This window comes from Hyla sarda, chromosome 7 (assembly GCF_029499605.1).
Source record: "Hyla sarda isolate aHylSar1 chromosome 7, aHylSar1.hap1, whole genome shotgun sequence".
NCBI lineage: Eukaryota > Metazoa > Chordata > Amphibia > Anura > Hylidae > Hyla > Hyla sarda.
In genome coordinates, this window is record NC_079195.1 from 202198365 (window position 1) to 202214492 (window position 16128).

Genomic DNA, 16128 nt, shown 5'->3' on the forward strand with positions numbered 1-16128 from the left:
GGGTCCCGGTTGCTATCAGCAAGCGGGACCCGTGGCTAATACCGGACTTTGCCGATCAGGCTGATGTCCAGTATTAACCTTTTAGACACCACTATCAAAGTTGATCACGGCGTCTAAAACAGGAGAAATCCATACCAGCTAGCTCAGCAAAGCTGTTCGGGACCGCCGTGGTGAAATCGCGGTGTCCCGAACAGCTGAGAGGACAGCAGGAGGCGTCTTACCTTCTTCCCGGATGTCCGATCGGAGTTTGATTGCTCCCAGCTTGAAATCCAGGCTTGAGCAATCAAGTGCAGAAGTCACTGATCAATGCATTCCTATGGCAATGCATTGAACAGTGCCTGCAATCAATGTTTGCAATGTTACACCCCCTAGAGGGGACTATAACACTGCAAAAAAAAAGTTTTAAAAAAAGTTTATGTGATTTAACCCCTTCCTAAAAAAAATTCCAACTCCAAAATAGCGTATTTTTGGTCACTTTTATACCATAAAAAAAATTAATAAAAAGCGATTAAAGAGTCCGACCAAAACAACCATGGTACCGATAAAAATTTAAGATCACGGCGCAAAAAATTAGCCCTTATTCCACCCTGTTCATAGAAAAATAAAAGTGTTATAGGGGTCAGATGAGGACAATTTTAAACATATTAATTTTTGTGCATGTAGTTATGATTTTTTTCCAGAAGTACGACAAATTCCAACCTACATAAGTAGGATATCATATTAACCGCACGGACCTACAGAATAAAGATCAGGTGTGATTTTTACCAAAAAACTTACTGTGTAGAAACGGAAGCCCCCAAAAATTACAAAATGGCATTTTTTCTTCAAATTTGTCGCGCAATGAATTTTTTTTTCCGTTTCGCCAAAGATTTTTGGGTAAAATGATTGATGTCATTACAAAGAAGAATTGGTGGCACCAAAAAAAAGCCTTTGTGGTGACCCACGGGTGTATGGCGGGACCACAAATGTAGCGGTGTAGGTAACAGGATCAGATGGTATTAACCCCGGGGCAAGATATTGTTAACCCCTAGTGTTCGTGACGCCAGTGTCGTTTTAGGGTTCCAGAACACCACACGTCCCAGTTGCTAGTAGTGAAATAGAGAGTCCACAACCAGTTATGGTCAAACGGAGGCTTTACTGAGTATAAAACAGATGTAATTATCTTCACAGCTAAGGCCAGATTTCCCAGAGAGGTGGCCAGGACCCAGAAGGACCTCGCAGCTTGCTGGACCAATATACTTGTAATTAACTTGACTTTAGATTGAACTTGACTTGTCTATATGCAGGACTTGTGTCACGATTCGGCTTCCAGGTAGTGGATCCTCTGTGTCAGCGAGGGATTGGCGTGGACCGTGCTAGTGGACCGGATCTAAGAGGCTACTGGTGTTCACCAGAGCCCGCCGCAAAGCGGGATGGTCTTGCTGCGGCAGTAGCAACCAGGTCGTATCCACTAGCAACGGCTCTACCTCGCTGACTGCTGAGAAGGCGTGGGACAGAAGGACTAGGCAGAGGCAAGGTCAGACGTAGCAGAAGGTCGGGGGCAGGCGGCAAGGTTCGTAGTCAAGATGGATAGCAAGGGTTCAGGTAACACAGGCTTTGGACACACTAAACGCTTTCACTGGCACAAGGCAACAAGATCCGGCAGGGGAGTGCAGGGGCAGTGATCAGATATAGTCTGGGAGCAGGTGGGAGCCAATTAAGCTAATTGGGCCGGGCACCAATCATTGGTGCACTGGCCCTTTAAGTCTCAGAGAGCTGGCGCGCGCGCGCCCTAGAGAGCGGAGCCGCGCGCGCCAGCACATGACAGCAGGGGACCGGGACGGGTAAGTGACCTGGGATGCGATTCGCGAGCGGGCGCGTCCCGCTGTGCGAATCGCATCCCCGACGGCCATGACAGTGCAGCGCTCCCGGTCAGCGGGACCGACCGGGGCGCTGCGGGGAGAGAGACGCCGTGAGCGCTCCGGGGAGGAGCGGGGACCCGGAGCGCTAGGCGTAACAGTACCCCCCCCTTAGGTCTCCCCTTTTCTTTGTCCGGTAACTGCCTCCCCTGGGATGAGGACACCGGGAAAGAATGGAGGGTTTCCTCAACGGCAGGCAGCACAGCAGGAGTGGGAATGGGGAGGGAGGGCAGAGGGCGAAGCCTGGCACGGGGCAGTGTGACACCAGGACGGGGGCCATGAGGAGGCACTGAGGCTTGCCTGACGGGACTGGGAGGGGGGGAGAGGCACTTCCTATGGCAGGCAGAGTCCCAGTTCTTGATCTCCCCGGTGGTCCAATCAAGGGTGGGAGAATGAAGCCGGAGCCATGGCAGACCGAGGAGGACCTCAGAGGTACAGTTGGGAAGGACGAATAACTCAATCCTTTCGTGGTGGGGTCCAATAGACATCAGAAGGGGTTCTGTGCGGTAACGCACGGTGCAATCCAATCTGACTCCGTTGACCGCGGAAATGTAGAGCGGCTTGACGAGACGGGTCACCGGGATGCTGAATTTATTCACAAACGACTCCAAAATAAAATTCCCAGAGGCACCAGAGTCCAAGCAGGCCACGGCTGAGAGGGAGGAGTTGGCTGAAGGAGAAATCCGCACGGGCACCGTGAGACGTGGAGAAGCAGACTTAGAACCAAGAGACGCCACACCCACGTGAGCTGGGTGCGTGCGTGCGTTTCCCAGACGTGGAGGACGGATAGGGCAATCCACCAAGAAATGCTCGGTACTGGCACAGTAAAGACAGAGATTTTCTTCCCTGCGGCGATTCCTCTCTTCCTGGGTCAGGCGAGACCGATCCACTTGCATGGCCTCCTCGGCGGGAGGCCCAGGCGTAGATTGCAACGGATACTGTGGGAGAGGTGCCCAGAGATCTAAGTCTTTTTCCTGGCGGAGCTCTTGGTGTCACTCAGAAAAACGCATGTCAATGCGGGTAGCCAAATGGATGAGTTCTTGCAGGTTGGCAGGAATCTCTCGTGCGGCCAGCACATCCTTGATGCGACTGGATAGGCCTTTTTTAAAGGTCGCGCAGAGAGCCTCGTTATTCCATGATAACTCGGAAGCAAGAGTACGAAATTGGATGGCGTACTCGCCCACTGAAGAATTACCCTGGACCAGGTTCAACAGGGCAGTCTCGGCAGAAGAAGCTCGGGCTGGCTCCTCGAAGACACTCCGGACTTCAGCGAAGAAGGACTGGACTGTGGCTGTGGCAGGATCATTGCGGTCCCAGAGCGGTGTGGCCCAAGACAAGGCCTTTCCTGAAAGAAGGCTTACTACGAACGCCACCTTAGACCGTTCTGTAGGAAACAAGTCCGACAACATCTCCATATGCAGGGAACACTGAGACAAAAATCCACGGCAGAGTTTAGAGTCCCCATCAAATTTGTCCGGCAGGGACAAGCGGAGGCTAGGAGCGGCCACTCGCTGCGGAGGAGGTGCAGGAGCTGGCGGAGGAGATGGTTGCTGCTGTAGCAGAGGCAGAAGTTGCTGTAACGTGGCGGTCAACTGCGACAGCTGCTGTCCTTGTTGGGCAATTTGCTGCGATTGCTGAGCGACCACCGTGGTAAGGTCAGCGAGACTTGGCAGCGGCACCTCAGCGGGATCCATGGCCGGATCTACCGTCACGATTCGGCTTCCAGGTAGTGGATCCTCTGTGTCAGCGAGGGATTGGCGTGGACCGTGCTAGTGGACCGGTTCTAAGAGGCTACTGGTGTTCACCAGAGCCCGCCGCAAAGCGGGATGGTCTTGCTGCGGCAGTAGCAACCAGGTCGTATCCACTAGCAACGGCTCTACCTCGCTGACTGCTGAGAAGGCGTGGGACAGAAGGACTAGGCAGAGGCAAGGTCAGACGTAGCAGAAGGTCGGGGGCAGGCGGCAAGGTTCGTAGTCAAGATGGATAGCAAGGGTTCAGGTAACACAGGCTTTGGACACACTAAACGCTTTCACTGGCACAAGGCAACAAGATCCGGCAGGGGAGTGCAGGGGCAGTGATCAGATATAGTCTGGGAGCAGGTGGGAGCCAATTAAGCTAATTGGGCCAGGCACCAATCATTGGTGCACTGGCCCTTTAAGTCTCAGAGAGCTGGCGCGCGCGCGCCCTAGAGAGCGGAGCCGCGCGCGCCAGCACATGACAGCAGGGGACCGGGACGGGTAAGTGACCTGGGATGCGATTCGCGAGCGGGCGCGTCCCGCTGTGCGAATCGCATCCCCGACGGCCATGACAGTGCAGCGCTCCCGGTCAGCGGGACCGACCGGGGCGCTGCGGGGAGAGAGACGCCGTGAGCGCTCCGGGGAGGAGCGGGGACCCGGAGCGCTAGGCGTAACAACTTGACTAGTTTCAGTGACAGCAGACATAGACTTGAGACTTACTGGAATGACTGTAGCTTTTGGGGTCTTCCAGATGCTGATCACTTGCACTGAGATCTCTGGTGGTTGCTGTCTCAGTAAAGACTGATGGTACAAGAGCTGCTTGCAGCAAAAGAGAGTGAATTGTAATGGCCGCCCCTTTATAAAGTGGGGGGGCTGGACTAAAGCCCATTGGTTAAGCTGCGGGTCATAGGTTAAGCTGGTACTCTCTGGGAGAACATGCGACAACAAATCATGTGACTGCATAACATGACATGTGACAGACTTATACAGGTCCTTGAGACCTGCCACAGGTCCTTTGTACTACGTATACTAAAGGATACTGTCTAGGTATTAAAGTGATATACACAACATTACAGAACAACAGGGGAGACCCTGCAGGGCAGCCCCCAGATCACTGATGGTCTCAACCTGACAGGGCCTAAGGGTAGTACAGGACCATGTCCTGTACTGGGACATTATACCATCATATGGATTTTTAGGTGCAAAATTGAAAGGGTTATGATTTTTAAAAGTCTTAAGGGGTTAAATAAAGTCAAACTTTTTCAACAAAATTAAGGGGGAAATTTATCAAAACCTGTCCGGAGGAAAAGTTGCTGAGTTGCCCATAGCAACCAATCAGATTGCTTCTTTCATTTTGCAGAGGCTTTGTTAAAAATGAAAGAAGCGATCTGATTGGTTCCTATGCGCAACTCAGCAACTTTTCCTCTTGACAGGTTTTGATAAATCTCTCCCTAAGTATTTTAAAATTTCCCTATCCTGACTTTTCTTAATTTTTCTGTATATAGGCATATAGCTGTATGAGGAATCATTTTTTGTGCCGTGATCGGTAGTTTTTAACATTTCCGCTTTCTCGCATATGTGACTTCTTGATCACTTTTTATTCCTATTTTTCTGGTAAGTGAATTGACCAAAAATCAGCAATTTTAGACTTTTAGTATTTTTTTACGTTAATGCCATTCACCGTATGGGATGATTAATATTAGTTTTTAATAGCTTGGACATTTCCGCTCGCAATCAAACCAAATATTTTTTTTTTTGCATTTTATCTATTTGTAAAATAGAAAAGGAGGGTGATTTCATTTTTATTGGGCGTGGGGCTTATTCACATTTACTTTTAATCACTGTTTATTTGTTTTTTATATACATTTTTTCATCCCCATAGGAGACTATTTATAGCAATCTATTTATTGCTCTTACTATTCAGTGTTATACATAGGCATAGCAGTGATCAGTGATATCAGTGCTTTACTTGTATAGTCTGCCAGAAGGCAGACTATACAAGACGATCACCAGAGCAGCCCCGAAGCAGGTGAGTGGAGCTCTGGACGCCATCTTGACTCAGTGGACCCCCGCGATCATGCTGTGGGTGGTCAGATTAGTCTCACAACAGTATTGATCATGGCATCTGAAGGTTTAATGGCAAATATCAGTATGATTGCTAATGTCCGCCATTACCGGTGGGTCCCCGACTGCTGATAGGAGCCACAGTCCATAAGGCGATCACCAGTCTGACTCTCCAAACTTTCCAATGCTAAGTGTATCAGAACAGGATGTTAGATCTGGCTCTGACTTCCTGTGGACTACAGGATGACATCATCACCTACTTAACCTTAAAGGGGTACTACCGTGGAAAACTTTTTTTTTTTTTTAATCAACTGTTGCCAGAAAGTTAAACAGATTTGTAAATTACTTCTATTTAAAAATCTTAATCCTTCCAGTACTTTTTAGGGGCTATGTACTACAGAGGAAATGCTTATCTTTTTAGATTTCTCTGATGTCATGACCACAGTGCTTTCTGTGGTCATGACAACAGAGAAATCTAAAAAGATAAGCATTTCCTCTGTAGTACATAGCCCCTAAAAAGTACTGGAAGGATTAAGATTTTTAAATAGAAGTAATTTACAAATCTGTTTAACTTTTTGGCACCAGTTGATTTAAAAAAAAAAAGTTTTCTACGGTAGTTCCCCTTTAACCCTTTATCATCCATCCCCTCCCAACTTCATCTACTATCTCTATGGGATTTACAAAACTGCAAATCAATGTAAAAAGCTGTCATTTTCACAGCAATTATGGAAAATCACAGTAGTAACAGCCAAATACAGTAAAAACAGAGTGCGGACACAGCCTTTCAGACTTTAAATCTTTATAAAACACCTGAAAAAAATACATTTTGAATAAGAAAACACTTCAAAACTGCATGTAGTGTGAGCTGACACCTTATGATTTTAATAAGTTCACTTGGGTGACTGCCAGTCTGATTAGATGACTAGGTGCTGTGATCAAACGCCACACCCAAAGACAGGTGTAGTGATCAAACACCCCACCCAAAGAAAGAGGATCATGCCTTTTCAGTGATGCATTTGCAATCAGGAATGGCTGAGAAACCATGCCTGCCACCATTCGATAAAACAGGTAAGCACAAGGCATATAAAAAACTTCTACATTATTTTCTAATAATAGTGAATGCTGCACTATATAAGAAGAAAAAAAATTATCTTCTTTTAGCTTTACTCGTCCTATACTATTTCGACTGTCATATCTTTTCGAGCTTGCTCTGTACTTATATCCAATACAAAATTGCTTTATCAGGTATGTATTAGAACCTTCTGTAAATGTTTATTATTTCATGCATTTTTAAGGAAATAGTGGCTATAAAGCCCAAAGCTGTTCTGTATTCTCTCTGTTATGAAGGACATACTGTATGCAGATGGCTCAATGCCCAGAAATGGAACAATTCTCGGCTCACCTGTGGTCTGTAGGCTCAGCCCAGTGTCCAGCTTGTTGTGAGGCTTGTTACTGATGAACAGATAGCAGAGAACACAAACGGTGATGATAAAGGCCAGCAGGACCACCGCCGCTATGGATAAGCCCACCAGTGCCCCCACGCTGCAGAAACAAGAGCACATACTGAATGCCTATTAGCCTATACCAGAGGTCTCCAAACTGTGGCCTCCAGATGCTGCAAGACTACAACTCCCAGCATGCCCGGACAGCCGTTGGCTGTCCGGGCATGCTGGGAGTTGTAGTTTTGCAACATCTGGAGGCCACAGTTTGGAAACCACTGGCCTATACAATGGTGCATTATTGTCATTAGCACTTTAAAATGCATTGAAAGAAATCAGCACAATAAATCGGCTAAGCTAAAGAAAGTTTTATTCATGTATCACGGTATTTAAAGGGGTACTCCGGTGGAAAACTTGTTTTTGTTTTTAATCAACTGGTGCCAGAATGTTAAACAGATTTGTAAATTACTTCTATTAAAAATTCTTAATCCTTCCAGTACTTATTAGCTGTTGAAATTCTTTTCTTTTTGGATCACAGAGCTCTCTGCTGACATCATGAGCACAGTGCTCTCTGCTGACCTCTCTGTCCTTTTTAAGAATTGTCCAAGTAGGACATAGAAAACATAGAAAACATATGCTGCTCTGAACACTTCCTAAAATGGACAGAGATGTCAGCAGAGAGCACTGTGGTCATGATGTCAGCGGAGAGCTCTGTGTTCCAAAAAGAAAAGAATTTCCTCTGTAGTATTCAGCAGCTAATAAGCACTGGAAGGATTAAGATTTTTTCATATAAATAGTTTACAAATCTGTGTAACTTTCTGGCACCAGTTGATAAAAAAAAATTCAAGTTTTCCACCAGAGTACCCCTTTAAAGGGGTACTCCGCCCCTAGACATTTTATCCCTAATCCAAAGGATAGGGGATAAGATGTCTGATCGTGGGGGTCCCGTGAATTCTCCTGCAGCATCCCCTGTCATCTGGTGCACAAAGCAAACTTTGCTCCGTGCCTGATGACCGCCATGCCCCCTCCCACAGACTTGCATTGAGGGGGTGGGGCGTGATGTCACAATGACGGGGCTGAGACGTCACGAGCCTCCGGCCCCTGCATCGTCAGTCATCAGCGACGGAGCGAAGTTGACTCCGTGCACCAGATGACGGGGTGCTGCAGGAGAATTTGTGGGGGTTCCCAGCAGCGGGACCACCGCGATCAGACATCTTATCCTCTATCCTTTGGATAGAGGATAAGATGTCTAGGGACGGAGTACCCCTTTTAACTAGTAAGGCTCCACAAAATTTAAATGGGCATTGTCACAATCAATGACTTTTTATATGTTGTACATCTTCATAAATCATTAACCTTTCTAATATACTCCATAAAAAAATGTATCTCCTTTTTGTAGAAATCATGGCCTATAAAAAAAAAAAAAAAAAGACCACTAGGGGTCCCCATACCATCCAGAACATAATCCGGTCTGACTGCAGCATCATCTTTTTCCCAGCGAAAGCACAGTCAGGGACACAGTCCAGGAAGTGAGGGCAGGACTAGCACTCCTCTATGCTCACTCCTGTCCTGTCAGACAGCCGCATGAGGGGTGCGTTCCCACAGGGCGTATACGCAGCGTATTTGATGCTGCACAAAATCTACGGCAGCAGCGGGAAATACGCTGTGTATTCCTTGCTCACTATACACACAGGGCTTTTCGGCGGCAGCCCTATGTGTGTAGTGAGTTTTGGAGGCGGGGCCGTGTGCCAGCGTGTCTGTGACGCGCGGCCCCGCCTCCAAAACTTACTGCACACATAGGGCTGCTGGCGGAAAGCCCTGTGTGGATAGAGAGCGAGGAATGCGCAGCGTATTTCCCGCTGCAGCCATAAATTTTGCGCAGCGTCAAATACGCTGCGCATACGCCCTGTGGGAACGCACCCAAAAACAGAGAGAAGGGGGTTATAGAGCAGCCTGTGGTGATAGGATGAAGAGACCCAGCACAACACACTGCTGATTTTTTTTCATCTGGACATACCCTAAAAATACACATTGGATTAAAGAATAATGCAGGAATAAAAACACAGAGCTAATTTCTTCTGAAAACAGCATCACCCCTGTTCTCAAGTCATGTGTTGTATGAAAATGTAACTCCATTCACTTCAGTGGAACTGAGCTGCAATACCACACTGCAATGCTGTTTTTGGAAGAAATTAGCTCAGTTTTTTCTAATCCTGAATAACCCCTTTATTGTAGGACAAATCCACTTATTTAGTCAAGAACAGAAAACCATCTAATACATATGGTGACCTCCTGACTCTTTAGGGAACAGAAGGATTGCGCAGGTTACTTTTTCCGTACTAGATCCTTTTGTTCTAAAAGGAGATGAACTACCCCTAGAGTAACCTTACAGTATCTTACTCCCCTGTCCTCAGAACACATGCACACTTGGCTGAGCAGAGCATACAGCAGGTTTAATAAGTATTGAAGACTTCACCATTTTTCTCACTAAATATATTTCTAAGGCTGGAATTCCACTTGTTTTTCGGGGGGAAAAACACCAAAAAAAACACCAATTCTGCCGCATGCCGTTTTTTCGACCAAAAAACACTGCGGCCAGATGTTAGCTGTAAATCAATGAGAAATCGCAAAATTATTTTTCCACTTGCCGTTTTTTAGTTTGGCGTTTTTTTTTTAAATCCTTTTGGTGTTTTTTCACTCTTTTTTGGCGTTTTTCAGCTCCTTGGCGGTTTTGCAAAATGGCAGCATGTTGAGCCTATGGCGTTTTTTTCCCTGAAATTGTGGCATTTTTTTCCCATAGAAGTCTATGGAAGTAAAAAAAAACACCAAGAAAAACGCCATGTGGGTTTTAACTTTGGCGTTTTTGCAGGTGATTTTTATTCTTTTTTGGATTGAAGAAAGTGAAGGAGATACCTTTGTATTTAACGAAATTTATCTTTTCTATAAATTTTTTTTTATTAATCTTTAAACAAGGAGTAATTTATGTGTGCGGGCAGGGCACTAAAAATATAGCCGACAATAATAAAAATGTAGTGTGTGTGTGTTTTTTCCACTTTTTTTTCCTTTATTTTTTAGGTGGTACTAGTACTCCCAACTGTTCCATGATGGGAGTAGTAGTACCTGTACTAAATGAGAGATCGCCCGATGCGGCCACTCTCCTATGGTCCCCTGCACTGACGTATATATACACATATTCCTATTTCCCACAGAGAGTTGTGATTGGCTGGAACCATCTGACCAATCACAGCTCTCTGTGGGAAATATGAATAGGTATATATACGTCAGTGCAGGGGACCATAGAAGAGCGGCCGCCGCATCTATTCATTATACAGGTACTTAACTGCAGGTACTACAGCTCCCAACATGGAGCAGTGTGTGCTCCATGTTGGGAGTAGTGTTGAGCGGCATAGGCCATATTCGAATTCGCGAATATTCGCGAATATATGGACGAATATTCGTTATATTCTCGTTTTATTTTCGCATATGCGAACATTCGCGTATGCGAAAATTAACATATGTGAATATTAACATATACAAAATCAACATACGTGAAAATTCGCATATGCGAATTTTCGGACGCCAGTCTCACACAGTAGTATTACAGCCTTCTTTACACCACACAAGCAGGAAGCAGAGAGGGATGATCACTGTGATGTGTACTGTGAAAAAAAAAAAAAAAAAAACGAATATTCGTAATTACGAATATATAGCGCTATATTCGCGAAATTCGCGAATTCGTGAATATGCGATATTCGCGAATAATATTCGAATTGCGAATATTCGTGAGCAACACTAGTTGGGAGTAGTAGTACCTGCAGTTATAGACAGATCAGAGCAAGTGTCACTCCTGACACCCACTGCAATCGTCCTATCTATTGCAGAGATGCGGAATGGCTTTCTCCTGTGCTCCGCATCTCTGCACTATACTTCAGCCAGTAATATGAATAGAAGATCACTCATTCATATTTCCCGCTGAGAGCTGTGATTGGCTGCAACCATCCGGCAAATCCCCACTCTGGGCGGAAAAAATGAATGAGCGATGTTCTATTCACATCACTGGCCGGTCGGAGTCAGCGCTGTATAGAGCCGCTCCGCATCTCTGCTATATCATGGACAATCGCATCGGGTGTCAGGATTGACAACTGGGGCCATATGTCTATTAGTACAGGTACTACTCCTCCCATCATGGAACAGTCTGTTCCATGCTGGAAGTAGTGTACTACCTAAAAAAAAATTTGAAAAAAAGTGAAACAGACACACACTTTTTATTAAAAATTAAATAACGTTAATTGCAAAAAAATTACATTTCCTTAAAGAAATTTTTTCCCATCCCTACTGCATCCCTTTTTTTTTTTTTTTTGGTACCTAACATATTTTGAAAAAAAAAATGCCAAAGGGGCCAAAAATGCAATGTCAACTCAAATGCAAAACGCCAGAAAAAACGTCAGACACAGGAAATTGCACTGGCGTTTTTTTCTGGCGTTTTTTTTTCTGTGAAAAAAACGCAGGAAAAAAAACAAGTGGAATCCTTGCCTAAAGGTGCTATTGACATGAAATGTTCACCAGATGTTGGTAACAACTAGAGTAATTTTTACATACAAAGAAACCTAAACAATAAGCTCATAAATTAAGTTATGTTTAATATGTGAAATGACACAGGGAAAAAGTATTGAACACATGAAGAAATGAAGGTGCAAAAAGGCATAGAAAGCCGAGACAAGAGCTGAAATCTATAAGTAATTAAAAAGCAATCCAGCCCCTTGTCAGTGCAGATTAATATCAGCTGGTTCAGTCCCAACTGATGGCTACATAAAGGTCTCATTGTCAAGGTGTCACATAAGACACATCTCATGATGGGTAAAAGCAAAGAGCTGTCTGAAGACCTTTACAACCTGATTGTTGTAGAAAAAAAGCAATGAAGCTTCTTAATGTTCCTGTGAGCACTGTTGGGGTCATAATTTGGAAGAAGAAAGACAATGGCCCACATTTATCATTGCAGTGCAAGTTAAGCATTTTTTTACACCTTTTTTTTTTGTGTGTGCTGATAATGTGTAGGAGCACCAAATTTATTAAAAGGTAAAAGAGCTTTGATAAATTTTGTGCAGGTCCACATTTTCTAAAATTTCTGTCTACACATACACCAAAAAGCTACACCATGTTTGGGCTGGTGCAGTTTTAGAGACTTTTCAATGGCTTTGCGCCTTTTTTTGCTCCTTTTTACAAAAAGGCGCAATGATAAATCCCTTCTATATCATGTGTATTGCCGAAATCAGTGGATTGCAACTCAAAATCAGTGGAATGCAACTCAAAATCAGCAGAAATGTGTAAACAAAAAGGGGCAAAAAAAGTGCAAAAACCCTGCTTGCGCCTTTTTTGTGCCTTTTTTAGACACAAAAAAAACAGTCTAAAGACAATGATAAATGTGGGCCAATGATTTTACCATGAATTTGCCTCGACCAGTTGCTCCTTACAAGATTTCTGACAGAGGAGAGAGAAGAATAATCAGAGTTGTCCAAGAGCCAAGAACACTTGTGGAGAGATTAAAAAGAACCTGGAGCTAGCAGGAAGTGTTGTCTCAAAGAGAGGAATTTATCAATATGCAAACAGAAATTTGCATTGTGCGAAAATGTACGTTCGCAAAAATTATCACATACGAAAATTTAAATGTAAACATTCGCATGTAAATGTAAACATTCGCAATTTTGCAAATGTAAAAAATTGCGGGAATGAAAATTCGTGTGCGAAAGTGAAAATTCGCATGTGTGTAAATTCGCATGTGCGAAACTTTGCATGTGCAAAAATGTACGTATGCGAAACTTCGCATGTACGAAAAGTTACATATACGAAAATTCCCATATGCGAACATTTGTTTATGCACAAATTTGCTTAACCAAAGTTTTGCATATGCGAAAGATTAACATGCGAAAATTCGCGTTACTGAAAAATTCGTATGTGCGCACATCAACAATTTGTGACCATTTCGCATATGCGAACATGTTGTTGTATACACAAAATGCGCTACAAATATTCGCATGCACGTAAATTCGCATATGAAAAAATTCACATATGCGAAACTTTACATGTGAAAAGATTTACGCAAACAAACATCGTATGTGCGGAAAACCCATGTGCGAACATTTGTATATGCAAATTTGCTTAAAACAAATATTCGCATATGCGAAAATAACACTGAACAATTTGTGTTGCTGAAAAAATCGCATGCGCGAAATTTAGCGTATACGAAAATTCGTTCGCCAGTCTCACACAGTAGTATTACAGCCTTCTTTAGACCACACAAGCTGGAAGCAGAGAGGGATGATCACTGTGATGTGTACTGTGAAAAAAAAATATTACTAATTACTAGTGTTGCTCGCGAATATTCGCAATGCAAATTTTATTCGCGAATATAGCACTATATATTCGTAATTACGAATATTCGTTTTTTTTTTTTTTTCTCACAGTACACATCACAGTGATCATCCCTCTCTGCTTCCAGCTTGTGTGGTGTAAAGAAGGCTCTAATACTACTGTGTGAGACTGGGGCGCGAATGTTCGCATATGCGCATTTTCTCTTATGCTGATTTTCGCATGCGAATATTCGCGAATATATGACGAATATTCGTCCATATATTCGTGAATTCGAATATGGCCTATGCCGCTCAACACTAGTAATTACCAATATATAGTGCTATATTCGCGAGCAACACTACCCGTGGGTAACAAACTAGTGTTGAGCGGCATAGGCCATATTCGAATTCGCGAATATTCGCGAATATATGGACGAATATTCGTCATATATTCGCGAATATTCGCATATTCGTTATATTCTCGTTTTATTTTCGCGTATGCGAAAATTAACATATGTGAATATTAACATATACAAAATTAACATACGTGAAAATTCGCATATGCGAATTTTCGGACGCCAGTCTCACACAGTAGTATTACAGCCTTCTTTACACCAGACAAGCTGGAAGCAGAGAGGGATGATCACTGTGATGTGTACTGTGAAGAAAAAAAAAAACAAAAAAAACGAATATTCGTAATTACGAATATATAGCGCTATATTCGCGAAATTCGCGAATTCGCGAATATGCGATATTCGCGAATAATATTCGAATTGCGAATATTCGCGAGCAACACTATAACAAACTATCTTATCCCTGAACGAGATCCCCGTGCCTTGCTTGATCCTGAGATTTCCGTGGAGGTGTTTGTGTGGTTGCTGAATTTGCCTTAGGAGGAGCTGCTGGATCCTGGCTAATACTTCCCTAGAAGCTTTTACCATTGTTGTACGTCCTCAGTACAACCACCGCTGGTGAGCAATGGAACTTCTGTCCATTTATATTTATTCCTGACACTATCTCACTATGGAGCGCTTTACTTTGTTCTAGTTTTCTGGGGATTGAACCCAGAACCTTATGGGATCAGCTAGTCACACAAAAAACAGTTCATTTGCCCTCTGAATCACTGCTTCTTCTTTTCATAGAGTTGTTTCAGAACTTATCCTTAAAGTTCAACATTGTGACAATTTAGAAGATTTCAAATGGGGGGGTTCAGGTGAACTGTCTTTTGAGGAGCTGATATATATATGGGGTGGGCGGCAGGCACGCGCGTGGTTGGGGGAGGTGTTGTTGTATAAGTATACAGGGAGGTCTACATAAATAACTAGTTGAGCTGACATTTACTGTCTGTGTGGCCGGTAGTGTTGAGCGGCATAGGCCATATTCGAATTCGCGAATATTCGCGAATATATGGACGAATATCCGTCATATATTCGCGAATATTCGCATATTCGTTATATTCTCGTTTTATTTTCGCATATACAAATATTCGCGTATGCGAAAATTACCATAAGAGAAAATTAGCATATTCGATAATTCGCATATGCGACAATTAGCATACACTAATTTTCGCATATACGAATTTTCGCACGCCAGTCTCACACAGTAGTATTAGAGCCTTCTTTACACCACACAAGCTGGAAGCAGAGAGGGGTGATCACTGTGATGTGTACTGTGAAGAAAAAAAAAAAAAAAAAGAATATTCGTAATTACGAATATATAGCGCTATATTCGCGAAATTCGCGAATTCGCGAATATGCGATATTCGCGAATAATATTCGAATTGCGAATATTCGCGAGCAACACTAGTGTTAAGTACTAAAAACAGGGAGGAAAGGCTTAAACAGGACCTATAGTCCGCAAAAGGTGAATTTCAACTAGGATTTATAGTCCTGATGTCAGGATTTCAACAGTATTTTTATTTCCATTTTGTTATTCTCCATTCCTTAGTAAAATGTTACTATTTGATTGACTATCTGCATTTTTTCGCTAAATGATTAGATGGGCAGGAACGTGTTTCAAAATATATTGTAAATGTTAGGCTCAGACATGTGAATACTAGACTAATGATCACACCCCCTGATAATTATTCAGGCCCCTCAGTCTCCTAATCACAACCCCCTGATTATGATTCATGCTTCTCAGTCTCCTAATCACACTGCCTAATTATGTTTCACACTCCCCCATCTCCTAATCACGCCCCCTGATTATGATTCATGCCCCTCTGTCTCCTAATCACACCGCCTAATTATGATTCACACCCCTCAGTCTCCTAATCATGCCCCCTGATTATGATTCACGCCCCTCAGTCTCCTAATCTCACCCCCTGATTATGATTCACGCCCCTTAGTCTCCTAATCACACTGCCTAATTATGATTCACACCCCTCAGTCTCCTAATCTCACCCCCTGATTATGATTCACGCCCCTCAGTCTCCTAATCACACTGCCTAATTATGTTTCACACTCCCCCATCATCTAATGACGCCCCCTGATTATGATTCACACTCCTCCGTCTCCTAATCATACTACCTGATTAAGATTAAGGCCCCTCAGTCTCCTAATCACACTCACACCCTCTGATTATGATCCACACCCCTCAGTCTCCTAATCACACCTCCTAATTATGATTCACGCCCCTCAGTCTC

At 43.9% G+C, this 16128-nt stretch overlaps 1 protein-coding gene across 1 annotated transcript in view; it reads right to left on the reverse strand.

Moving 5' to 3' along the window:
* The window catches only part of SHISAL2A (shisa like 2A), a 122292-nt gene that overhangs the window by 76394 nt on the left and 29770 nt on the right, over positions 1–16128 (reverse strand). The window contains exon 2 of the mRNA XM_056532227.1: positions 7101–7240. Coding sequence (XP_056388202.1) covers positions 7101–7240 — 140 coding nt within the window. The remainder of the gene's footprint in view (positions 1–7100; positions 7241–16128) is intronic.